At 35.9% G+C, this 27,139-nt stretch overlaps 1 protein-coding gene across 2 annotated transcripts; it reads left to right on the plus strand.

The window, feature by feature from the left end:
* Positions 1-835: 835 nt before the first annotated feature.
* LOC117972852 (complement C1q tumor necrosis factor-related protein 3-like) lies at positions 836-24,914 on the plus strand. Of its 2 annotated transcripts, none has more exons than XM_058994517.1 (6): positions 836-1,190; positions 2,687-2,798; positions 7,208-7,362; positions 16,262-16,391; positions 21,584-21,683; positions 23,986-24,914. In XM_058994517.1, the coding sequence occupies exons 1-6, from the start codon at positions 900-902 to the stop codon at positions 24,140-24,142; spliced, it is 945 nt and encodes a 314-aa protein (XP_058850500.1). In that variant the 5' UTR covers positions 836-899; the 3' UTR covers positions 24,143-24,914. The 2 variants fall into 2 exon arrangements, with proteins under 2 accessions (XP_058850500.1, XP_058850507.1); XM_058994524.1 differs by having other exon boundaries at positions 836-983.
* The last annotated feature ends 2,225 nt before the right edge of the window (positions 24,915-27,139 follow it).

Here is a 27,139-nt window from a genome sequence, read left to right on the forward strand (position 1 = left end):
TGTATCTCACCTACTTATTGCAACATTAATAAAGGCACTGAAAACGAGTTCCACTTATCAACGTTATTAATTTTGATGGCCGCTCAGTTAGTCAGCTACATGGCTAGAAATGGCGTTTATTTAAACCACTATACTGACAATTTGAACAATCTATTTTATTTATATTTTCATTGTCTCTTTTCTTATTCCATCTACACATTGTTTTTAAATGCCCAGCAATAATATCAACAGTATAAAGATCTTGGCAGGATTGAGCAGGGATCGGATGAATGTGCATTTTGCATCTGTGAGTCTGCTTTGAATTATCCACGCTATACTGTACTTCCAAAAACAAAAGTCTCTTTCACCACCGGATTGTTTATGTGATTGACAGATAGAGGTGAAGAAAGAGAGATTTTTATTTAATGAGGATTGTAACTGAGTATAAACAAATATTTCTGTTGTACATTTCATTTTTATTATTATTATATTTTTTAAACCAAGCACATTACAGACATAAGGCTTTTTTTTTTTTTTTTTTTTGGCTTATGACGTATTTAATCGATACCATTTCCCAGAACGGACAGCATATTGTTTTTGAACATCTCAATCAACACTGTGCCAAAGTATGTATTAGTCACTACATTTATTTTTCACAGTTAAGTAAAAACACAGTGAATAAAGATCCTTAACTAATCATGTGTGTTAAAATATGACGACATATGACACACAGGGTAATCATTCTGTGAAAACTGATTTCACTGTTGTTACACTAATGTCTTATGGTATAACCAATGCACCCTGAGTCTCCAGGGTACTGGGGCCAAACAGAAGATGAGATATAAAAACATGCAGATGAAAAATACTCAAACTTCCTTAAGAAGAACAAGCAGTGGGGATACAGCTGCTGATGACTGAACATGGCACCAAGGAGATACACTGGTTGGCAGCTGTTGTTTTTCATCTTGTTGCAGTTTTGCTTGAGCCAAGAGGAAACCACGGAGGTGAGAAAGGGATATGCTAGAGCCAAAGCCGAAGTAGTTCAGAGTCGGCAGCAGACTGATGATAATGGTTCCAGGAGGGCGGTTAAAAGAGGGCAGAGTGAGACTTTTAATGGAACAGATGGCATTGGTACTTCTTCAAGTCAAACAGAGGGACAACCAGGGAAAGTTACACAGGTACTAGAACAGCCAACGGGAAACAGAGACCAGGTACTTAGAGCCACTTGCAGATCAAGTCTTAGTTTTATTACCGGAAGATTTTCATCTGACTTATTTGTTTTAAAATGCATGCTTATTATTGTCTGCTTAAAATGGACGTAAGTGTTCGAAATGGGTATGGGATCTCAAGCTATTCTTCCACTGATTAAAATAGTTTAATTACTTTTAGAAAATGGCTTGGATAAATTAAGTGCTATGATTGGCTGAACAAGATCACATGACTGTGCGATAATAATTACCGCATGGCTATGACATCGCAGACCAACTTACTTACCTGATCTATTAATGTTACCACGCCTTAATAGTAACAATTATCTAAACATTTCTGTAGTTAAAAATGTCAACATACAACTGAAACAGCATTTAAATCACTCAACAATCTTTTTTTTTTCTTTCATCTCTGTCACTAAGAATTACAGAGAAATTGGCAAATATAGCTCCATTTATATTTAATTAAGTATCTACAAAAGGAAGTGCTTGTTTATTTTAACATTCAAACCATTTCTTTTTCTAGATGTCAATCAGAAATATTGTGTTTAATGCAAAATAATACAAATAAATAAATAAATTAACCTGAAAGCAATATGTACATTTTGTACATTTATATACACACATCATTTGGTCGTAAAAAAGCTGTGGAATAAAACCAAAACAAATGTTGAACTTTTAAAATCATTGTTTTAACCTAACAAATATACCTGAAACTATTTAATATGCCTGTTGTGTCGGGTCTTATTGCTTATGATTAAGTCTTCTTATTTTAAACACTCTTGATGAGATGTGTTTTTTTCTGTTTTATCGCATATTTTGTTGCAATACATATAATAAAGGACACAGCAATGGTAAAGTAATAGTTTCATGTTTAGTAAACACTGCAGTTATGTAACCCTGTAAAATCTCAGTTAAAGTTGCTTTTTACTGCCAAAAAAGAATGCAGTTGTTTCAATGGTTTAATAAGCTACTGATGAGATGGGGGATGGCTTGTGGGATGCAATGCTCTTGTCATTGAGTGCATTAATAAGGTCTTCACAAATCCGTGTTTGAGGGTTTCTGTTGGAAAGGTCAGTGTGGTCTCTTCATAACAAAAAATGGGTTGACTATCAAGCTTTGAATTTTGGGTCAATAGCATCAACAAAATGTCTCACAAGGGGACGATATACATTCCAACGGGTCCCTGGGCTCACATGGCTGCTGGTATAAAATATCTAATTTCAACAATTTTGTGGCATTCTGACCCTGGCATATTTAAAATACCAATTACTCGCTAGTATATATGATTTAAAAAAAAAAAATGCTCTGACATAGTAGAAAATGTTAGAGTTAATTCCTTCATCAATGTTGTCTCTTATCTATTCGCCTATTGTCACCTATCCTAGGTCACTTATAGGTCTGGACAGCATGTTCAATCCCTGATAATTTTGCTTTACACATATTATGTAATCATTTGGATTGTCAGTCTGAGATGCACTATGTTTTCTTGTCTAAAGGAATCATATGCTCCACCACACTTACCGGATTGCACACAGTGCTGCAGGGGGGATTTTGGACAGCGTGGATATCTTGGACCACCTGGCCCTCCTGGTCCTATTGGACTGCCAGGTAAATATATTGTTTTATCGCTTAAGGCACTTATAGCAATTCATTTATGCATGCAAAGTTGATGCATGTAAATACTGGACTGCACAATTTAAAAATATAAAAACTGTTTTAAAAAGCCCAGCCCAAAAGAAAATAAAAGCACACATTTGATCTTGTACCCATTCACCAGCAGATGTTCTTAGCACTGCATTTAGGACTGACATGTGACAGGAAATGTGGGCGAGTTTAACTAGAGGAGGTACAGCCAGTGTAATAATACATGGCTGAACATTATTTGTTAAAATATCTTGTACAACAGTGGCACACTATATTGAAACCCCCCGCCCATATTTTTTTTATAAATGCAATATATGTACTCTAATTGCCTGAAAGATATAATAGAAAATATATGAATTTGTGTGTCTAATTTAGTATGGAAGTTATTTTTGTTTTACTAATGGAAAAAGCAATTAATGGCATGAGCCCTTAAAAAAAAAAAAAAAAAAAAAAAACAGCCTGACATTAAAAAGTGTATGACAGTACTGTATGACAGTCGTCAGCCAAGCCCTTGTTTTTTTCACTATAGTACAATGAAAGCAATTGTGTTACCATGGATATAAGTTTCTATCAAACCTACTCTAAGAAAAAAAAGTCTAAACTTTACTAAAATCCTTAATGAAGTTTATTTAAGAAAGTGAAGCATTTGAATTCAAATGTCTATAAACACTAAGATTAAGAACGTTTACAGTATACAGTAATAATAATAATAATAATAATAATAATAATAATAATAATAATAATAATAATAATAATAATAATAATAATAATAAAAACCATTTCACAACTTACTAGCTTAGTATAACCTTACCTTTATAGCCCAATTCCTTCCTCTCAATAAAGCACTAAAATATGTCCCACTACGACACACACCATATTGTGATAATACAATGTAATTTAAACCAACTACTCCCATAGCCCGCTGAAATGAATATCAGGATGATCCTTGACATTGTATAATCATTATCATTCAAATTATTATTTTTTTTCTTCAGAATTTAAAATATAAATTACTTCAGTGACTTCTAATTTATATTTTTTTGGAAACCTGCTACTTACTCTTTAATGCATGGTGGTGTGTACATTGAGAAAAGCTCTAACCAACCTGTGATAAGTAAGTCAAGTTCAGATAAAGAATATTACATGTCAGCCTTCTCAATGTAGCCCAGTAGAAGAATAATCATTCCTTTGATGAGATGCTTTCTATCCTCGGAGAAGAGGCAGACTTAAGAGTGCTAAACCTTAAGCTGACATCATTGTAATTAACACCTTGATGACAGATGTATAACAAGCTAGGATGAAGAAATTTAAACTACCTACATCCTTCCTCACCTGCTAGTTATGGTGCCTTGGTGTATTCTGCTACCAAAACATGCAATACAATTAATTGTATAGTCATATGTATAAAACCATTGATCTGAATTTGCACTCATTTGATGTATCTATTTTTTGCTCCTGCCTGACACTCGTCCTTTTAAAGCCAGCCCACACTCAGTCACTCAGGTCCCGAGTACCTCCTCAACCTGCTGACCCGCTGTGTCCCTGCCCGCAAGCTGAGGTCCTCTGGCCTGCTTGTTATCCCCAAGCAAAAGTGCACCACACTTGGAGAATGCTCGTTTAGCTTCATGGCTCCGACTCTCTGGAACTCTTTCCCAGCTTTGGTGCGTGATGCTCCCACCGTCGCTCGCTTTAAATCAACTCTCAAGACCCACCTGTTCTCTCTTGCTTTCCATGCTCTTTAAGCCTGATATCTGCTATTAGCGGCTGTGTTGTTGCTACTATTTCATGTATTATGCATTGGGTTTTTTTGTTTGTTTTTTCCTGTATAGCATGTATTATGCATTTCTCTGTATTTAAAGTATTATGGACTCTCTTGTTGTTACTGCATCTTGTAAAGCGCTTTGTGATGGTGGTCCACTATGAAAGGCGCTATATAAAATAAAGATTGATTGATTGATTGATTGATTGATACAACATGTGGTGAACAGTAGCAGCAGGTGAGCAAGGTAGCACAGTTGTTGTCTGGAACTATTATTTTTAGGACTTATCAGCCACACCTTGGGATGCTAAAGGTGGTAGAGAGGCAAAGGTTGCATGATCTCAGAGCGTGAAACTTTTTTCCAAAGGGTGTCAATGCTGAAGGTGGAGGGTGAGATGACAAAAACAGGAGGACAGTTTTAAACTGAGCTGTCTGGTACCATTAAACCAAATTCAGTTGTTTCAGGACAAACCCCCTTTACACAGAATATGAGTTTGGACGAGGCAGGAGATCCCCCCATAGTGATTGTAATTAGGATCAGTTCCTGGCAGAGATGGGGAGGTGGAGGGATGTGAATGAATTAAATGTGAGAGAGGGTGAGTTACTTGGGTATTTATATATTTCAATAGGTTATAATTAGATGACGTAATGCGTGGGGGCCGTCCCTCCTCCCGAACTTCAGTTTTATGAAACTTCATTAAAGATACTGTATCAATATTCACTTCTACTGAACCAACAAAAAAATAGTAATGAACTTCTATTGATGGATCTTGCAATGTCCACCATCTATGACTTTACTCCTATTCTTGTAATTACATTGCCTGTTCATAGAAACAAATATAATTCGGTCAAGTTCAACGTGTTGCTACTTTAGCCTCTCGGTGCAAATGTGTATTAAACAGAGTGGCTGTGGAAAGTCAAAGTAATTCAGTTTGTGGATGTAGAGAAGGAAGTGCATATTTGTATGTGGATTACATAACACACTGTCTAAATAAAATATCTGTAACGAGACCCAACTGGTAAAGATGTAACCCTAAGTTGTTGTGACACAGATGGGCAGGTGTACTGTTGTTGTGACACAGATGGGCAGGTGTGTTGTGTCACCTATTTTTCCTCAGATGGTTGCATGCTCACAGGAATGGTATAAACAAGATCATATTTAGTTATATAAAAAACAGGAGTGTTTAGATCTGCCTCCGTTTAGTTTAATTGATTAGACGGCAGTGTCTTTACAGTTGGTAAACAGCTGTTTTCCATTAATCTTTTAGTCAAGTTCCATTACCGGTGTTGTCCAGTGAAAACGAGCCATTTTACTGAGGCACTATCTATTTTCTACTGTGTTGTAATGATAAGGCATGACTTATTATCCCCTGCAAATTGGGATACAGTGGAGACAGTAATAGGTACATCCTTACAGAAGTCAGTTCAAACGTATGTCACACTTTGCATTTGTGCATATATCTGGAGAACTAAGTATCCAATTAACCAATTAGCATTATTGAGGATATCAGACTCTGGGTATCTATAGTGGTGTCTCTCCATACATCCATTCATCTGTATGTGACACTTCAGTGTTTTCATATATCTGGAGAACTGCTTATCCAATTGGCAGGACACTTGGTATTAACATGACTTAGTTTAGGTTATTGATTGGCAGATTTGGGGGTTACAATGGGGAGGTCTGTCTGTCTGTACATCCCCCCATCTGTACATCACACTTACATTTTTACATATATCTGAAGAATCACTCATCAAATTGTTATGAAACTTGGTAACTCTTATTCTGTATAAATCTGTACATCCTGTTGATACCATACTAATCATAGTGATAAGATAACTGCATTAGCAGAAATGGTGAGGTTTTATGTTTTAAATTGCAACTAACTCATCTTCCTAAGACAAACAAACCAAAAAAAAAAGCATTCCAGTTGTATTGGATTTGGATTGGATGCTAAGAGTTTTGTCACATACAACTTATCTTCAATATGTTCCTTGGTTTAGAATCTCTCATATTGCTGACATTGATTTTCTCCTTTCTTGGTTCTAATAAAAAGATCTACAATAAACATGCCATCATTGTTTAACTTGTAAAGGTCTACCACTTACAGTGAATTAAATGTGACAAGATAAAATATATCATCAGTGAAAGGATTAATTAAGAAAGTCTTTCTGCATAACTGATATTATTTCAACATACGATATCAAGGAATAAAACTTAATTATCATTTTAGCCTGACAAAATACTGTTCTACAATGATTTAAATTACAATAAATGTAAAAGTAACAAAACAGCTTCCCTACTGGGTATTGTTAGTCACTTTCTCATAAAAGATGCCAATTTCACATGAAAATGTTAATTAACTTAAGTTATTTCCAGCACAAATGTCGTATGGAAAGACATCAATTGTCAGATACTTCAAATCAGCAGCAAGTAAGTACATTTTTGTTAGGGACGTCAGAAACAGAAAATGATCTGTCTGGGAATAGGATAAAACATGTACTTCTAAGAAATGTAATAATATTTATTTATTCAGAAAGAAGTATTGGAAAACCTGAATTTTATCTATGCTTCACTTAAATGTTTTTTTTTACTGAATTTCATGCATTTTTTCAGGAAACTATGGAAACAATGGGAACAATGGAGTACCTGGCCGTGATGGGCCAAAAGGTGAAAATGGAGACAAAGGCGAGATAGGACCCCGAGGAGAGCGTGGAGTTCAAGGTCTAAAAGGAGAAAAAGGATCACATGGAATTCCATCCGAGCTTCAGGTAGATGTATATATCAGCATTGTATTACCATGATCTGACATCCATAACAACATGATTTCCCTCCCCAAAGCAACCTGACCTATTTAGAGTACTACCCAAGGTTTTAACATTAATTTGTTACCTCTTACTAGCATTAGCAGCATTATCACTGGCACCCCTTTTTGTGTTGAAGATATTTTGGTTCTTTGCAAGTCAGAATACACATATTTTCCAAATACAACAATTTATAACTAAATAAATAAATGAATAACTAAATAAATGGTTTCTTCCTGGTATCTATTGCAATCACTTTTTATTCTGCAGTTTATCTTTTTTTGTCCAGGTAAGCACACATCTACCATATAAGAGTCACTGATTTCCTATTGGAAATCCTAGCAATGACCAGACCAATCCTGGGAAGAGCTGGTAATTTGCTGTTATTTTAACTGGTCATGCAGAATCAAGAGATTTTATGCTGGTTATGTTTTGGTAAATAAAAAATATATGTAAGGTATAAATAGTGTTCCAAAGTTTGTGGTTTATTCTGAATTTTATAAAAAAATTACAGGATTGTTTTTTACCTTGACGTCGGTTTTTACTGATTTGTACCCAATTTTTGTCTATTATTCAATATTTTCCCAGTACTATTTTCTAGGAAATACACAATATTTTGATTAAAATGCTGTTTTTTGACATTGTAATAAGCAGCTGTATCCTAGGATACAGCAGGCATACCTTCTGTAGATATTATTTCCGTCAGCACAGCGATTGCCTAAACGTTTGCAAAGTACCAACTAACTTGGGAAAACGTGGCTTCGACTTGCACAGATTCTGCTCAACAGGCTGTTAAATCAGGAGGGCATTTTGACAAATGTTTTTTAAAGCTCTGCACCTGACAACTGGGATCTCAGTGTTAAAAAACTGGAGACTTGAATACTGGTTGCCAGTTGAACTTCTTGCACTGGCCTCAGAATGTTGTTGAGGTTCTGGACTTATTTCCTTAAAATGAATGCCCATATTTTTTTCTTCAAATACATTCTTCAAAGACAATATTTTTGTCTTTAAATACATTAACAGCCCACGTTGTAGCCTTTTTAGTATTTTTTCATCTTTTGTTTTCTTCCATTTCATTTGCCTGTGCCTCATGTAATCTTATGTGTCTACTGTTGACAGGTTCTGTAGCACAATGTTTTTCTCTTTTTTCCATGTGGATTACTGTCTTCACTAGGAAAGCTGGTGCTGTATCAGTTCTCTGGATTTTCATCCCCAAATATATTACATAAAATGGGTGGAATAAAGGCAGACTCATTTGTGCTGTCATGATGAAAATAGGCAGTAATATTTTAGTTTAAAATGCAATGAACAAACCACAAGAACAAATTACAAGTATAACAAATCAAATACAGAACAAATGCACTTTAAAAAAAGAATACTGCTGGAACTGTCTTTTGTTCAGTACAGAAAAGGTGATATGGAACAGCACTGGCTACGGCAATCTAGGAATCTAGTCTAATGAAGTCAGCACAAAAACAAGAGCATTCCCAAAGTCACTTGTGAGCCTCTGTAACACTCAAAACCTTTGGACAAACCCGGATTGATGTTCAACTGGATGAGCAGAAGTGTAGGGATACAATACATCACAATGAGCAAGTAAGAAACAATCATGAGGTTCTTAAACACTTGATTGATTCTGTTGTTTACCTTGGCAAACAAGAACCGGCATTCAAGGGGCACAAAGGCACCAATTCCTCAAATACAGGTAATTATGTGGAATTACTTTCTTTGATTTCTGACTATGACAGAATCTTGAGCAATCACTTGTCAATAGCCACAGTATTCTCGGGTACCTCTAACAAGATTCAGAACGAATAAAAGCAGAACTACAGAAAGCCAAGTATGTAGCTGTAATTGTAGACTAAACTTCCGACAATGGAAACGCAGCTCAGCTGTCTTGTGTTTTCAGGTTTGTGACTGACAGTGACCCGAAAGAACGGTTGTTCTGTGAAAATGTGTTACATTTACTAAAATAATAATAATAAATGCTTTTAAAATGACCAAATTCCAATTGAGCTTTTTTTTATTTTTTTAGATTATATAAGACAGACGCTATAAGATTGTTACCTTTATTAAACATGTGCATGGATGAATCTACCAATTAATCTACAGATTAATCAATTAATGCCCATAAATTAACCGATTTAAATCGAGTGACAGCCCTAATATATATAAAATGCAAGAAAAAAAATGACATTTTAACCAAAACCCAAGATTCAACATTCCTATATTAACAGCAGTACTGGCTCCACAGAGGAGGCAAGTCTCCATTATAAACTCCTATCTACTATTAACCACAGTACTAGCAATAGCAGATCACATGATCTGAGCACCGGTTTTAATTGCAGGATTCCAGAGAGTTTTTTTCATCAGAGGAGACAAGCCTTCGTTATAAACCCCTATCTCTATAACCACAGTACTGGCAATGACAGATGATGTAGATTAGAGCTCTGGTTTTAATTGGAGGAGCAGCTCATACCCTCCCGCCCCCTGCTGAAGCACTGCTGCGTGCTCGATTAAGAGTGAAGTGTTGAGTAATGGAAATTGCATAATTTGGTTTTTCGTATTCAGTTTTCTGAAGGCGATTTTTAAAAGTGATGGAGAAAAAAAGAAATCAATCATAACGGTAGGACAAATTTAAAAACTTGACAATTCTGCTAATTGGAAAAACCTTTTAGCGTATGCCAGACAAACTACTATTCCCAGAAGACTGTGCGCCCATATGCCTGTTGCATTGTGACACTGAGAGCGTCAGTAAAGTAAGATATACGGTATTTAGGGCTTTTCTTCACATTCCTACATTTCTAATGGAGACTTAGCTTGTGAAATTTAAAACAAGATTACAATCCAGAATGGTGGCTTGGTAGCAGGATTTAAAGGTGTATTACATACAGTTAAGATACAGAAGATTTTAAGCAGAATTGTGGCAAAATGTAAAAAAAAAAAAAAAAAAAAAAAAAAAAAAAAAAGCCTAAACACAGAAACCCAAGAAGAATGTGCCCGTGACCATAGGGATTTCGTTGTGGAAGACAGCAAAGTAAGAAGGTACAATTTAAGTATGCAAGTACTGTTGAGTTACTATACATATTTTGACAGGAAAAAAACCAAACAAAACGCTCAAGCATTTTGGAAAGTAACTGAAAACACTAATTTCATACAGTATATCAAAAACGAAAGCCCCGAAAAAAACGATTTACATAAAACTCGAAAATAGCTAAAAAAAAAATTAAGCACCGAAAAATACAATTAATAAAAACCGAAAAACAGAAGCCCTAGATATAGCTTCAAAGTTTCATATTATGATACCACTTTCTCTGGGAACAAATCGAGTTGGTGCTGTTTTTTTCTCTGTTCGTGTTTGCCAACTGGCCCCATAATTCCGGGACACTGAGACAGATCAGGTTTTTTTTTTTTTTTAAAACACAAATCAGTTGATTTTAAATCAACAAGATTTCCATTACACGAGAGTAGATGTTAAAACTTGCTGATTTGAACTCTGCTCTCGCCAAGATAAGCACTAAATAAGACATAGCTTTACAGTAAACTAATGTGATCCATCTGTGTCTTCATCCATTTGCGTTTCCTTCCATATGACGATGTAGATATCCTTCTGCCTGGTGTTGATGGCTGAAGTGTAATGCTGGCTCCAGGGATCAGCTTATTTGCCTCCCTAGCGCATCAGCACACACAACGGCTGCGATGCTGGCTCCGGGGATCAACCACAGTGCAGTCTCCCCATTGCATCAGCATGACAACCGTCCGGATTGAGCTAAGTAGGGTACATCTCTGGGGTCTTCAAGGGGGCACCTTCCATCCTCGAAGTTTCGTCGACTAGCCCACGACACCTCAAGAGGGCTCGATGGTGATTATGGCATCCCAGCATCACCCCCCTCCGTCCCCCACTCAACTCAGCCCAGCTTACTTACCCATACATTAGCGTTTCTTTCTTTCTATTGTACTTGAGATCCCCAACCAGAATCTTTCCGTCTCAACCACAGCCAGTTGCTGCTCCTCTCTGCTGCTTCAGATAAGTTCTTCACTGTGCGACGCAACTCTTGGCCACTGAATCCGACGTCTCTGAGAAACCAGGTTGTAGAGTGTGCCACAAATCCTCGACAACCCACCTCCACTGGGTAAACTCGGACTCTCCATCCTCGCTGTTCTGCTTCAGTGGCTAGTTGAGCATACCGCAGTTTCTTCTTCTCATACGCCTCATCTGCAGCATCCTCCTATGGCACTGTTAACTCTACCAGGTGAACAAGGTGTGCTGATCCAGACCACAAGACAATATCTGGTCGAAGGTTAGTGGTGGCAGTCTCCAGTGGAAAAATAAGCCATTGACCAACATCTGCCAGCATTTTCTAGCAGCATCCAGTTGTCCTGGGTGAGGCTTGGTTTTAACACCTTTTCTTGGTGGTTCTGGTGATGGGAGAACATCATATGTTGACCTGATGAGGAAACTGATCCTGCTCTGTTCCATTGACCATAGGTCTTGCCAGCCAATCTTCTGTTGTTCCACACTCTCCCATCTCATCCAGTCTCCCTGCTTGGCCTGGGAAACGGCCTTTATGCACCTCATCCTCTCCTCCTGCTTTTTCACCTCGTTAACTACCAGCTTCCTCTGTTGAGCTGGGGCTGCCTTGTGCCATGTAGGAGGAGCTGAAGTGAGACCAAGAACTCCTCTTCCATGCTGAACTTGCCCCATGATATCACCAATTCGAAGGGCAGCCTTTGCATCTTCCACAGCTTTCTTTGCCACCCACTATCTTCCAGTTTTCAACACAGGTGCTGCCTCCCTTATGCATTTGTCACGTGACTCTACTAATGTAATTTCCAGTCAGACCTTGGCGCACTTAAACTCCTCGGTTAGAGCAGAGACTGGTAGCTGCAGTATTCCTTTACCATAAAGTCCAACTCTGCTGAGGCAGCGTGGAACTCCCAACCATTTCCTGATGTACGAACTGATTAAAACTTCCAGCTTCTCTACTGTTGTCAAAGAAACCTCGTACACAGTCAGTGGCCACAGCATCCTCGGCAGTAAACTGAAAGCACCAAAGTTTTAGTTTGCCTTGTAAAGCGCTGCTGTCTATGCTCTTCAACCCTTCCACTGCTTGTTGTCTAACTTCTCCCACACGAACAAGTAAAGTGAGCGTGAATTGCGTGAGCAGCTTCAATAAATGTGTTGCCGTGGCGATTCTATCCAGAGATATCATAACGTATTAAAATTGTATTGCTTGAAATTTTATATGGTAAACAACATCTGTCAAAATAGTGCAATGCCATCAGTGTAGAGAATTATACAATCACTTTTTTCCTGTTTAACCTTGTGGTTAAGTTTATATTTATTTAATATTTTTGTGTGTAATGTTTAGACTACACTTGTAGATCTCTTGATCTACCTCTCCTATGCACTTCCCTGATCTATGCACCACGTTACTGGATCCTTAGCTAATCCTTGCACTATTGCACTACTATTATGTAATTGTAGATATAATCTCTTTTTTAATCCTAACTTGTTGCATCATATTTCATATTGTATTTTAATAGTATTCTTTGTACTTTCTGTAAACTATACTGTATTTAAATATTAATCTTGCATTGTAACCCTAGTACTGTTTTCACCATGCAACAGACATTGTTTCCAGGCTTCCAAAAGCCAGGATTATTCAATTCTACTGTACCTACATCAATGTTTGTAATTCTAATGGAAACAACCAAAATTGATGGTTTGTAGATAGTTTACAGAATGATCAGGTGCTCATTGCAAACAAAAAAATGGCCCCAGCTCACTTACAATTGATTTTCCTCTTCATAAAATCAGTTCCAGAAGTAATCTGATCTAATTAGAAATGGTGTGTAATGCACCAGACAGGTAAAAAGCACAGGGAGATTTAATCCAAAGTGACATCTAGAGGCAGGTGAAAAATATGAAAGGGCATCACGGAAATTGTGAAAATGTCAAAACAAATGTCATTTATTAATTATTTAGGCTGACTCTGATTAATCTTGAAAGGAGCTTTGTGTACAAAGAAACTTCAGAGAAGGGCTGTGTTTCACCAGAGCAGCATTATATGGGTCAATGGAGACGGGTACCATAGACATGGAAGTAATGGCAAGGGTAGCATACAGTACCACAGTTTACATAGGCCTTCAATCATCACAGTTCTAGGAAGTGCAGCCTAATTAATTTGAGACAGGAATTGCTACAGTTTACGAAACCAGATACACTTTCTATTGGTTGTTTCACAAAAGTTTTGAAAAAACAGTTGATAGGATTAACCACAGGGTTTTATTATATCACTGTTGCAAGTAACTAAGTACCAAGTAACAAAGCAAACAACAACAAAGAGAACTGTTTTCTTTTTATTGAGTGTTAGTAATAAATAAATGCACACATCAAATCATAGTTTTGTTATTTAGTACTGTTTCAATGATTATATAATGATAGCAGTATCCTGCTTAAAAGTTAATAAAAAGGGTCACTTTTCTAAAAACACAATGGTACTATTACCAATTAAACAGTGTCCTATATGGGGAAAAAAGCCATAGGGAATACCCAAGTCGTGGCACAGTTTACTGGTCTGCTATGTGGAGTGGATTTTTTTTCTAGGCTTCTAGAGGTTTAAATCTTTGAAATATGAAAACACATATTATTTCTGCTCAATCCCGATAGCCTGTTCATGCTTATCCAGTCATCACTCTGGAATTGTATGCCAGTTTCTTTAGTTCACAACATAACCAGTGATATTCCCACAGATAATTACACTTTAACCCCTCTCCCCGACCCCCTACATACAGTACTCAACAAAGCTCAAGGACCGATGACTCAAGCATGAACTGAATAGTCAACATCATGCACTCACTCAAATATGTTCTCAATTGCCTTGGTGCAGATGTGGCATTTCTTTTATAAGTATTTTGTTTTGCTTATACTGACTCAGGCAGGGGCGAAATTACAGGCCCCTGCAGAGGATTATTGCAGAGGATATTTTTAACTTTAGGTAGATAGATTAAAGGGTACATCAGCACTACATGAAAGATAAAACATAAACTATCCCACCTTGCTGTTCCAAATGTATTTGTTCATTGTATAATAATCAGTATGCACCCAGACATCTGCATAATGCCACACTGCTATGTCCAGAAGAGATGCTCGAGAACAGTGATTTTGGACATAGCAGTGTGGCATTATGCAGATGTTTGGGCGCATACAGATTATTATACAATGAACAAATACATTCGGAACAGCAAGGTGGGATCGTTTATGTTTTATCTTTCATGTAGTGCTGATGTACCCTTTAAGTTTACAATTAGGCATACTTAAAATTCAAAAGGTAGAGCACAGCACACAGTCACGATAAAGAATCAAGAATCACAGTTAACATATTTAATGACTGGTGAAATACAACTGTTTTGTCATTTCAAATCTTTCACAAAACAAACCTTAAACTTTAAAGCTGCAGTGTCCTGTCCAGTACAAAACCACACCATGAAAAAACACATTTGTAGGTGACAAATGCTAAAATAAAAGTCACTACATTTAAAATATAGACACGTGACATTTTCTGTCCACTAAAATAAAGGGCTTTATGTAATCTCTGCAAGTAAGAAATTGCAGTGTCCAGTGTGAAAACACAATACAAAATAATAAATGAACAGCCAATGTAGCATTATAGCATTAAAATGTTGAATACAAAAAAATGCTGCCTCAGTTACAAGCTCTTGCAGTATCTAAAAAAAAAACCAATCAAAAATATGGATTGCACAGAGCAACTACAGCACTTCTAGGCAGTTTTCATGTGAGCTGCGATATTTCCCTTCAGGCATTGTTTGGTTATTAAAACCCAGAAATTAATGGTGAAAATTTGACTTTCAGCTAAAAGTTGGGGTGGGGTGATCGTTCAAACTGGGGTGTTGACTTGGCAGAATCTGGTATATCTATGAACACTAACACTAATATATGAAATATACTTGTTGCTCCAATAATGATTATAATTGCATTCATTTTTCTCTGTATCAGAACCCATCAGTGCATGTAGAGTAGTCCTAGCTGTTGTGACCTCCTGCTGGTCTACAGTAATAAGTATGAAGAAGGTGGGGCCTTCAGAGTTGAAAGGTCACTGCATCACGTGATTTCTTTGGAATCAAGTCTCAAGAACAGGCAACTAGCACAGTAGTAGTTTTTGTTTTTATTTATTTGTATAATTTTGATTAAAAAAAATAAATAATAATAATAATAATTATAGCACTTGGGAAATGACTTTTCCATAAATGGTGATTTTAAAAACTGAGAATATTATTAATGTGTTTTTCCTTTGTAATTCTCTTTCTTTTGAGAAATTAAGGAGCTGCCATACAGTAGATCTCTTCAGAAGGTGCTTATTTGTGTATTTTGTGGTCCCGACAGTAAAGCAAGAACTGATTTACAAATAAGTCATTCCAGTTCTGGACTGTGGTGTATAAAAATCAATCATATGTGAAATTGAAAGCACCATAGAATACCGGTCAGCTTTAAACAACACAAAAAGGTTGAGGACAGTTTAATAACCTGGCCTTTTGAACGTGCCCTGTCTTTAATATTCTTTATCTAACCTTTAAAGCTCTCCGGATAGAACAAGGCGCAAGGAACATCATTGTTCTGAATTTCATTTTAGTGATTTACTCTGTGACTGAAGAAAGTCCCTTCAGCTTTGTATGCTTAGTTATTCTAACTTTGTTTTAAGTTCAACATGACTATAAACCAGTGGCATGGCATGTAGGGAAGATGCATGCATTAAAAGTAGTCAAAAAATATTTGTGGGGATTCAACTGCTGTAGTGATGGTGAACTGTCTTCATTTTGTAAATTACTTTTTTTCTTTCCTTAGATTGCATTTATGGCATCCTTGGCCACTCACTTTACCAATGAAAACAGTGGAATCATTTTTAGCAGTGTGGAAACTAATATTGGAAACTTTTTTGATGTTATGACTGGAAGATTCCATGCACCTGTAACAGGTAAGTGTAACAGTTGTAGACACTATTTTTGTTTGTGGTTAATTTGGGAGGGTTAAAACAACACTTTATTGTAGTGGTGCAACAATTAATCAATGCATTGATTATTGATCATCTGTCTTAAATTTCACAAGCTTCGATTACATATTGGTGAATCGATGCATCAAATTCGAACCCAGTGTGAAGTCTCCTGTTGACGGTTTGCATTAAAACATTGGGTGCGCTTCGTTTACTGATATTATGGTAGATAAACAACGACAGCGCGTTGCTAGGATACACACTTTAGGCCTCTACATTTGCGTTGGATATACCACGTGTAAAATGAGTTCAGTTGCTTCACTGGTGAGTTTGTGCATTTGTTTGCACTAAAAAGTGACAAGAACACAACATATGTTATGCGTAAGAATGCCAATATTAAGTCTACCGATTTACCACCTTTTGTTTCAAAGCATATTGTATTTGGATTATATGGCAATATTATATAAAAAATATGCTAAATTAGTACGGTAGTTAAATTAGTCAGGATTTGTGAGATTAATTAAAATGTTTTGCTTTGGACATAACATGTTAACAGTAATGAACAACCATAGTTCAGATAGAAATGACTTCTGTTAAAATACAGTATCTTTTTATTACTATTACAATGTTAAAGGGGCATCTGATGCAGATGCACACATATTCTTTTCAGTTGTTAAAAACTCAAGTCCGTTTTAGTTCTTTTTTTATAATCGGAAGTGTTCTAACTTGAATGTAAGTTGTGCCTTTGTTTAACTATTATGCACAACAGTGTTTTTAGTTATTGGATCTTCTACTAAAAAAAGCAAATGTTTGTTCTTTATTTGAAAAATAAAACGTCAATGCATCGATTACACCGTGTAACAATTTTTTTTTTTTTTTTGTTCCTGGGTAGTAAGTGTTATTTCCTAATTGCTTATGCCTCAAAAGTATAGAAAATGTCTATTATTCCCCACAAACTTTGCTTTTGTGACCAGGACAGTGATATTTTGAAATTTACCTATTTTCCAGAACATTCCAGATAGATTCAGTGCTGAGTAAACTTGGAGTAACTTCTAGAACTTTCTAGAACTTTCCAGTAATATAAATAGTAGTATAAATACAGGGGCCTTAAGCCCACCAGTTCGTTTAGTTCCAGCTGCCTAAGTGGATACATATCTGCATTTTTCTGAGATGGCATCAAGAAGCTGCAAGCATCCGGCAGACGCATTTTGCTATGTCTGCGGCCAATTTATCAAGACAAGAGCGAAAAAGTACTCCGTGGAAGCATCTGCTAAGATGTGTGAGGCCTACAAGACATATTTCGGCATGCCTGTCGGGGATCAAGACAAACCCTGGGCACCTCATTTCACCTGCGAGCACTGCAAGATGGACAATTGTTGCTCGGAATTTTATGTTATAAAATTTGTTAAAATTTTTAAAATTGTAAAAGTTTTTAATTTTAAAATGTTTTACAATTTTCAATGTTATTGAAAAAATATATCATATATGAAAAATGTTGCGAGAATCTCTTACACATTAGTCATGGGTGAAATAAATGTATTTTCGCTATCCCAAGAATTTGGCGGGAACCCACTGACCACTCAAGCAACTGCTACTTCTGCATGGTGGACCCTTCCAAACGTCGGACTGGCAAGAATGCACCTGCTATCACGTATCCGGACCTTCCTTCATCCATCGCCCCGGTGCCACACTGCCATGAGCTCCCCGTACCCACTCCTCCGTAGAGAGAGCAGTCATCTTTAGAAGAGAGCAGCAAGTCAGAGAGCGAAGAAGACGTTGTAGATCCAGATGACAATTTCAGAGGTGGAGCTGAGGAGAGAAACCCATACTACCCCAACCAAAAAGACTACTCACTTCTAAATCTTTTGTAGTCATTTTTGTATTACTTTAGTATAAATACATGTTAATTTGGATTCATATGTTGTTTTTTTCTGACTTTATGTGAACGAAAAGACACAAATTCGCCTGTTTTCTCATTGGAAATAGGTACATTTCAAAATATCACTGTCCTGGTCACAAAAGCAAAGTTTGTGGGGAATAATAGCCATTTTCTATACTTTTGAGGCATAAGCAATAAGGAAATAACACTTACTACCCAGGAACAAAAATTGTTTTACATAGTGTTATCATTGTTAAATGCCAATACGATAATCGAATAAGAAATTAGGTTGCCGACTGCATCACTAATTTATCATAATGGTCATTTTTTTTTGTCTGCCTAAACAGGTAAATACTGTGTTATTTTGCACTGAGGGCAATAAAACTTCTCTACCCCACTGTGTGCAAATGATAGGTACTGTAGTTGTGCTGTTTACGAAATGGTAAACCTTTCCATATAACTGGGTAGCAAAATGGATCAAACAGATGATGAGACTCAGTAGTTAAATGGAAATTAAGCTGTTCTGTGATTGTTGAGTGAGGGGGTTGAATCAGATTATATTACTTACTGTTCTGATATAGGGGGGAACCTATTTTCTCCTCCTTTCCCTCCAAGAAACCTACTGTATTTCTGCTCTAATCTTATCACCCATAAAACCATTTAAATTCTGGGGACTGGCATTCATCTGTTTCATAATGGCTCCCCAAAGAAGTTGCTGCTAACTTATATATCATTTGTTATTTTAAAATAAGATTGGGAATGTTATGGACTGTTTCAATACATCTTCCTCCTCCGTTCAAGCACATTACAGCTCAAATATGTGTTGAACAGGGTGTACTGAGCCAGCTCACTAGAAATGACAAAGATTTCTAAGGTAAATACAAAAGTCTAAAATAAAATAAAAATTAATCTAAAATTGTTTTTATCTCTTTAAATCTCTAGTTTGATTAAGAGGTATTAGTTTTGAGTAAAGGTATATTTTTTAGCTCAATTTAAGTAATAGCTTTCTTCAAATCGATGAGATTCTTTTATACAGCAAAAGCTCTGAAAGCAACAATGCCAGATGTAACCCATGTCAGCTTTTTTCCTACAGAAAGCAAAGCCCTCTTTGTTGCACTGTAAATGCTAGCTTTGTCTAATATGCAGCAACAATACAGGATGTTTCTAATTTCACTTTTATCAGAAACTAATCATAATTTGCAATGACAGAAAGGCAGTACAGTGCTTAGGGGGTCAGCAAGAGATGTCACAATTCAGTAAACCTTTATTGGTGCAGACTGATGTTACAGAAAAATAACATGATGGAAATGCCATTAAGAAATGTCATTTTAATCAATACAAAAAGACAAACCTATTTTGAGTGGGAAAGCAAGACCACAACACAACCAGGTTAAGGAACTGTGACACTTGCCTGGATTTTCCACTTACATATATATATATATATATATATATATATATATATATATATATATATATATATATATATATATATATATAATCACAGTTTAAGGGATAGTCAATATAAAAAACAAATTTAATTTAGGAGTAAAATAAAAATGTCAAACAATTACAGTACAGCCACGGAAAATGTGATTTATAGCATTATGTTTACCTAACTAAATTGAACAAGAAGATTGCAGGCACAACAGGTAGGAGAATCGTCCCAGCAGCTAAAAATCCAAGATTAACAGCCAAAGACTTAAAGAAAGATTTAGAAGCATCAGGCATAATAGTGTGCAAAATAACTGTACAAAGGCACTTGAACACAGAAGAGTCGTATGCATATAGACCTCTCTGCAAACCACTTTTAAAGAAAATTCATAAAACACACTGTCTAAAATTTGCCAAGAAATATAAACAGCAATCAAGCATTCAACAAAATGTTCTGGTCCAATGAGACTAAGATAGAACTTCTCCCCAAAAATGGACCACAGAAAAAAAGGGAATGTCTTCAATGAAGAAGACCTTGTACCTACATTTAAACATGGAGGTGGTTTGATCATGCGGGTGTTTCAAAACATTCATGTGATTTGAAGATCAAATTAAGCAGCCATGTATCAAAACATTCTAAACAGTACACTGATACCATCTACTATTAGGCCGATCGGCACAGTTTATCTTCCAATAGGATAACAACCCAAAGCATATGGCTTAATCAGCTCTGGAATATAATTGCTTTGGACTGATCTGAAAAAAGCTGAAGCCAAGCATTTTGTATTCAATCTATCTGAGCTGAAGGAAATATTCAAGACACAATAGTCCCAGATTTCACCAACAAGATGCAACGTACTAGTTAAGCATTATCATAAACGTCTGAAATCAGGTGGTGGGATACTTGTCACATGTACAGTACTTACTAAATTTCACTCACAATCAAGTTAGCCTCAGTGAGTATTGAGTAAAATGTAAGGCAGTAAAATAATTGACAAACCCCTTACTGGAAACAGAAGGTCAAAATTAAATGGAGGAACAGAGAATTAAAGATAGTAGTCAAAGTAGCATACTAGAATTGACTCAACATCCTGAAAAGACCCGTTTTTATTTAATTAATACAACTTTGTCAATAATACAAATAATTTTGAAAACAAGAAATGTATAAGGAAGTTCATCTTTACGGTTCCGCTTTTATGTTATTAGGCACTGGACTTTTGTCCCTGGAAACAACTTGAATTCATGAAATGCCGTTTGCTCAGCAGCTCCCCAAGACTTGAAATTTTTACTAATGATGAAACAGGCCTTTTCATTTTTGACATATGTCGACCAAACCAAGACGTTTCTCTAGTTTTACTCAGATTTTATGTTTTAGTGCTTAAGTCATGAAGAGGATTAATACTTGCTCGTACAATTGTTGTTTACTGATTTTTATTAGGCATTGTATTGATTTTAGATTTGCTAAAGATGTGGTCTGCAGCAGTGTTAACACTTGAATTTACAGATGAATATAAATTGAATGTAGCCTTCATTGCATGAAATCATACCCTGGGCACACTTCTCTGGATATAATGTGAAGTGATGATGGACCCTGGCTCCAGCATACACCAGATGCCAACTTTGGCGGTACTACTGTAAACAGAGAGCCAAAATCATCTGAACGTGCTACTGGAAAAATGATACATTGCACAAAGATAATAACACAGATAAACCGTGCTGCCATATCAACCATGTCCACAGGCTTAACCTTTTAAAATAAAAAAATTAAAAAAGCATTAAGAAAAAAATAAATAAGAAGGTTAAATGTTGTTAATACATTGTATATAATCTATAACTTGTAGTTTTCTATTTTTTAATTTTTTTTTAGGTGCTTATTTTTTCACCTTCAGTATGATGAAGCATGAAGATGTTGATCAAGTGCATGTTTACTTAATGCACAATGGGAACACAGTTATCACAATGTACAGGTAAGTGGAACGGCAGTTACATATACAGTACACTGATGCTGTAGGTAGGAGTCATAGTGTGAAATGGGTCAAGGATGTTGAGTGATTCACAAATGGGAGTTGTCCGAGCATATAAATGATCTAAGCGGTTGACACAGTTTCATGAATGGGTGCTGACTCTTTAAATAAAGAACTTAATTAAACAAAGATAAATCCACGGGTTACAAGTCATTACTTGTGCTGTTGCTTGTTGCTCTTTGTTCTTTCATTCATTGAGCATTTGGGTTGCATATAAAACTGATATGCATGTGCGCAACATGAAATCGTGGTAGGGTTGGTTAAAATGTAATGAGACTGGAGTGAGTCTGCACTCCCAGGGTTTTCAGTCATATTTATGTTGGGCAAATCTGATGGCTAATTGCTATTCACCAATATATTGAGCTGTACATTTTTTTTCCAACAAATAATGCAAACACAGTTGGTGGTTTGGCATTCAAACTTACGTTTTAGTCTGTAGTTAAATTCAGTGGTTGTGCTTTTGATGGCTGTGGTAATATTGACCTGGGAGCAGGTCGCACAATAAAGTCGGAGGCTGGTGCTCATTCCAGTTTTCTCACTTTGTTTCATTCTTTTGATCAGAGTTGTGTGCCAATGTTTTCCTGCTGTAGTTTCAGGCCCTTGCTAGAGCAAACTATGGCTCCTACATTTGTTCCAATGTGTGTTTGCAAAAATATAATAACATTTTGAAAGCACTGCATTGCTTATCAGCGATACTTTTAATATATTAATAAAGCATACCTTGTGTTATAAAAATGAGTGTGTTGTCACAGAACTACCTTTCCCATCATCCTCCTGCTCACTGGTAAATCCATCTCAGTTACATATGTGAGCAAGAGGATGATGGGAAATGTAGTTCTGAGAGGTCCATGCAGGTACATGTGAAGCCATCTTGAGGCAGGGAATGCAATATAAAAGTTTGAAAATGGTTTTAAAACGATACACACACCTTACATAAAACAGTTGTAGCAACACATGGGAAAATGTAACACAATAAAATAAAAGGTCCTTATGTACCCTTTAACATCATCAATAAAATAGAGCCATCCTGACGCAGTGCGTTAAAGAAAGAAAAATGCCAAAACGTAAGTGTATTTATTATTATTATAAATAATAATAATAATAATAATAATAATAATAATAATAATAATAATAATAATAATAATAATAGTAAACAACTCAATAAAAAGTAACAATATGTATATAACACAATATGGCAAGTTAAACTAATTAGCCACAAGTGATACACCCAGGAGTGAGAGGATGGCTATTTAAATAACAATTAAATAGCCTATGTTTAAATGGTTTAATTAGTCTCAATCACTGACTCATTTTAGCTGAAGTGTGTAATGTTGAACTGATAAAATATACTTGAGATTTTTTTTTTTAAATGCCTCAGCAGCTCTAGATTAATTATGAATACCTGTACAGGAGTAATATTCAAGACATGCACAAAATTATTTAACAGAATGGTGAAGCATCTCATCAGAACGGAAAACACAAAATTGCTCGGCGACTTGTGTCTGATTCAGGTTTTTCTCAAGAGCTTCAACAATTTACAACATTTTGTACAAAAGAAACAGCGGCGTGTTTCATCATTTGTTTACATGCCATTTTGTAGCGATGAGGTGCACTCGAGGAAATCAGAATACAAAATGAGGCAATGATATGACAGCAGTTCTGGAAAGATTGAATAAACCAATCAGTGTGCCTCAAAGTCACATTTGAAAAGATTGATAAACCATTTGAATTTAAGTTTGATGATGATGAGTTCTCAGATTACAAAACAGTGCTGTATCAGTTGTGAACGAATCGCTAGCGGTGCCAAAAAGGTGTTCTTTTAAGTGAAGTTCAGTTTCACCACAAGGGTAAAGTGTTCTCTTAGGATGTGGTCCTATACACGGAGACTACTGTATCTGTATTTCTAGAATATCACACAATAGTTTCGAATATCACACAAGTAATTACTTACATGTATTAGATGTTTTCGTAGTCATTTGAAGTCGAATATAGAAATATAAACTTTTGTTTCGTTTGATAAAAAATAAAAATATCTGTGCAACTTTTTTTCGTGTGCAGCTATACATTTAATGCCAATGAAAAGGGGTTTTAAATAAAATATGCATTATTCATGTACTGTATGTATAATTGAGTGTAAATGTGGTAGAAAAACCTGATAACCCACAAACATTTCAGTTTTGAATTCAGTTGGTAAAACAAAGCAAAGATAGGTTATTGAAAGAAAATGTTTTCCTCTATTTTACAGCTACGAGGCCAAAGGCAAACATGACACAGCAGGAAACAGTGCCGTGCTGAAGCTAGTGAAGGACGACGAGGTTTGGGTGAGAATGGGAACAGGGGCACTTCATGGAGACCACCAGCGCTTCTGTACCTTCTCTGGCTTCCTGCTCTTTGAGAACTAACCATACAACAAACTGACCATACCGTTAGAGTAGTGTGCTGAAGAGCCCATACAGTTAGTGTAGTGTGCTGAACAGCCCATACAGTTAGTGTAGTGTGCTGAAGAGCCCATACAGTTAGTGTAGTGTGCTGAAGAGCCCATACCGTTAGTGTAGTGTGCTGAAGAGCCCATACAGTTATGACCTATTAACCCAGAAGACCATATTCACAAAACCTGTTTTTCAAGAGAAGTTTTTAGACATAACTTTAAACACTAATACAATGTAAGTACATTTATTTTTTTACTGTGTGTTGATTATACCAATACATCTTTTTTCAAGATCCTGAGTTTTTTTTTTTTTTTTGTTTTTTAAATACAAGTCTTGCAAGGTTCTAAAATTCACTTGTAAGTCCTTAAATTCCTTCTCCCCTTCAACGCCATGCAACGGGCAGCGGGATCATGTTCCTGGGGGGTGTTGGGTCAGTTCCACTTCCCCTTCCTTTTATCCCAAAGACCCACATTTGTTGGCATGGGGCTCCAGGTGGTGGTGGTCCGAAGGCTCCAAAGGTTTTGGAACTGATGCCAAAGTTACTTCGCTTCTATCAATTGTCTTCCAGTTGGGCTTGTTTGCAACTTTTATTTGGTCTTAGATCCAAGCTTCCAATTCAATTTAATTCTCAACATGGTTTAATTGGCAAGCATACAACTTATAATTTCTGTCACATTCTCTATTTGTGTTTCATTTTCAGATTCACTAAAACTTTTAATCCTAACTTTTTATCCCAGTGCTTTTTTTTTAAAAAACATGAGAATACATTCTAACGGATATTCAATAACTGTCTGTCCATCTGACTGTCTGTATATCACACTTACATTGCATTTATCTATTGACGCGCCTGCCTAATTATTATGAAAATTGAAAAACACATTCTTTTTGCACATGTTTTTTTGTAAGAGTATCAAAATCAGGCGAACATTGTCTGTTTCCCCATCCGTATGTCACCCGTTTTAGTCAATTCTCATGGTATTTTCTGAAGGTTTCTAGAAGGGCTGAGAAGCTCAGATTGACTGATAAATGTACTCAGTTTGTCTTTATAGCAAGACACGTTTATTAATTTGCAGTCTTGCACAATGGTTGTAGTTGTTTTGATACATCTTCTGAACTATAATGGAGTGGTCGTGTTTTACATATCTATGAGTAGATTATGTTGAAATGCATGCAAAACGTGTTGCTGTTAACACATTGGAAGCAGAATACAAACTGCTTAAATGAGGATTGTATTGAAATCCAAATGCCACGTGGGGATACAACACAAGAATGTAAAACAAATGTATGTCTAACGTTGCTCTATGTAAACAAACAATGTATGGTTTAGAATTAGAAAGTAGCTCCTTAGAAAGTAACAATGTATTGAATTATTCATGCAATGGAATTACAAGTTAAAAGTAGGCCTACTGGAAATGCCCAAATGTCCCATCATAACTCACAAAAGAAAAAATAAATAAATAAAATTGCTTTAAAAAACAAAAGAAAGCCTTTGATTCATTTTCATAGGTTTTTTCAAAGACACAATTTCTCAATGTTGATTAGTATTGAAACAAGTATGTATCATTTTGTACTTCGGGATATATAATATACTGGGTTTTGTTTTCGTATTTTGTTATTTTATCAGAATATATTTGTACATATCTTATGTTGGAATTGTTCACTGATTCTATTCACAGTTTTAAATATTCCCTTCTTGTTCATATTATATATAGTTTATGGTGGCGTTAGAAGGAAAAAACAGTTGAGATTGCAAGGTAAATTACGTCAGGATCTCAACATTTTAAACTGGTATGCTGTGATCATACGTAGGGCCTGTAGAAATCCATAGGGGAATTTGCACAAGCTGACTAACCTAGAATTCAATCCTCAAAATGTTTGTATAGCAACTTAATCAGCTGATCTAAAGAATAATTAAGTAATAATCAATCACTGGCTGATTTAAAAAAAAAAAATACCAATTCACTAAATGATGGATGTATATAAGTAATGGGATCATGCTCATTACTTTATGTTGAGTGAGCAGCAGTCAAATGGAATTTAAAAATAATGGGAATATCTAGTGTGTGTATAATTTGTAAACTACATTTAAAATTGTGCATTTTGTCATCCAGAATGTACATTTATTTAGAAAACTTCAAATATAAAATGCTGATTTATGATTATCTGGCATGTGGGTAAAAATCGGAAGGCACAGAATAAAAAATAAAAATAATAATAAACCCCACCAGTCATTTAACCTCATTTGGGGGGGATATTTTGCCACAGCTTACTATATACAACTCTTTTAATGTGCATTTGGTTAAACCAAAAAAATAAAATTATATATATATATATATATATATATATATATATATATATATATATATATATAATTTGGATGGGACGGGGGTTAAGCCATCTATATTGGTTGGAATTTATTTTCTTATGTTGGCATCTACTTTTGTATGTATTTTAGTATGTACGATTGTAGGCTATAAATGTTTGAAGTGCCATTTGTGTTTGTAGTTGTTAGTTATTATACATGTATACTATGTACGTAACACCTCAAGATTTTCTTCAGCATTGTTGCTTAGAGATTGTCAACTTACCTATTGAAGAACTGCTTCATTGACACTTCAGTACAGAAAGGTGGTATTTCCCAGGATGCTTAGAGCACATCAGTGTGATCTGGCAGCAAATTCAAACAGATAAAAAGGAGAGGAAGGAGCTCCATGTGACATTCCTGGATTTAGCTAATGCATACAGTTCAGTACCACATGAGCTTCTTTGGGCAGCATTTTGTTTTTTTCAGTGTACCGAGGAACAACAAACTTAGTGAAAGCCTACTTCGGAGATTTGCAATTTTGTTTTTCACCACTACATGGCAAGCCTGTGAAAAGCCTTGAAAGATGGTATGATGAGGACCTAAAGGACACAGTTTGTGTGGGAGAAGTGAGACAACAAGCAGTGCAAGGGTTGAAGAGCATAGAC

This window comes from Acipenser ruthenus, chromosome 2, assembly GCF_902713425.1.
Source record: "Acipenser ruthenus chromosome 2, fAciRut3.2 maternal haplotype, whole genome shotgun sequence".
Taxonomy (NCBI): Eukaryota; Metazoa; Chordata; class Actinopteri; order Acipenseriformes; family Acipenseridae; genus Acipenser; species Acipenser ruthenus.

Coding starts and splice junctions, on each gene's coding strand:
- LOC117972852 (XM_058994517.1), top strand. CDS start 900: ATGGCACCAAGGAGATACACTGGTTGGCAGCTGTTGTTTTTCATCTTG. Junction 7,363..16,261: donor GAATTCCATCCGAGCTTCAG/GTAGATGTATAT, acceptor TTCTTTCCTTAG/ATTGCATTTATGGCATCCTT. Junction 21,684..23,985: donor ACAGTTATCACAATGTACAG/GTAAGTGGAACG, acceptor TCTATTTTACAG/CTACGAGGCCAAAGGCAAAC.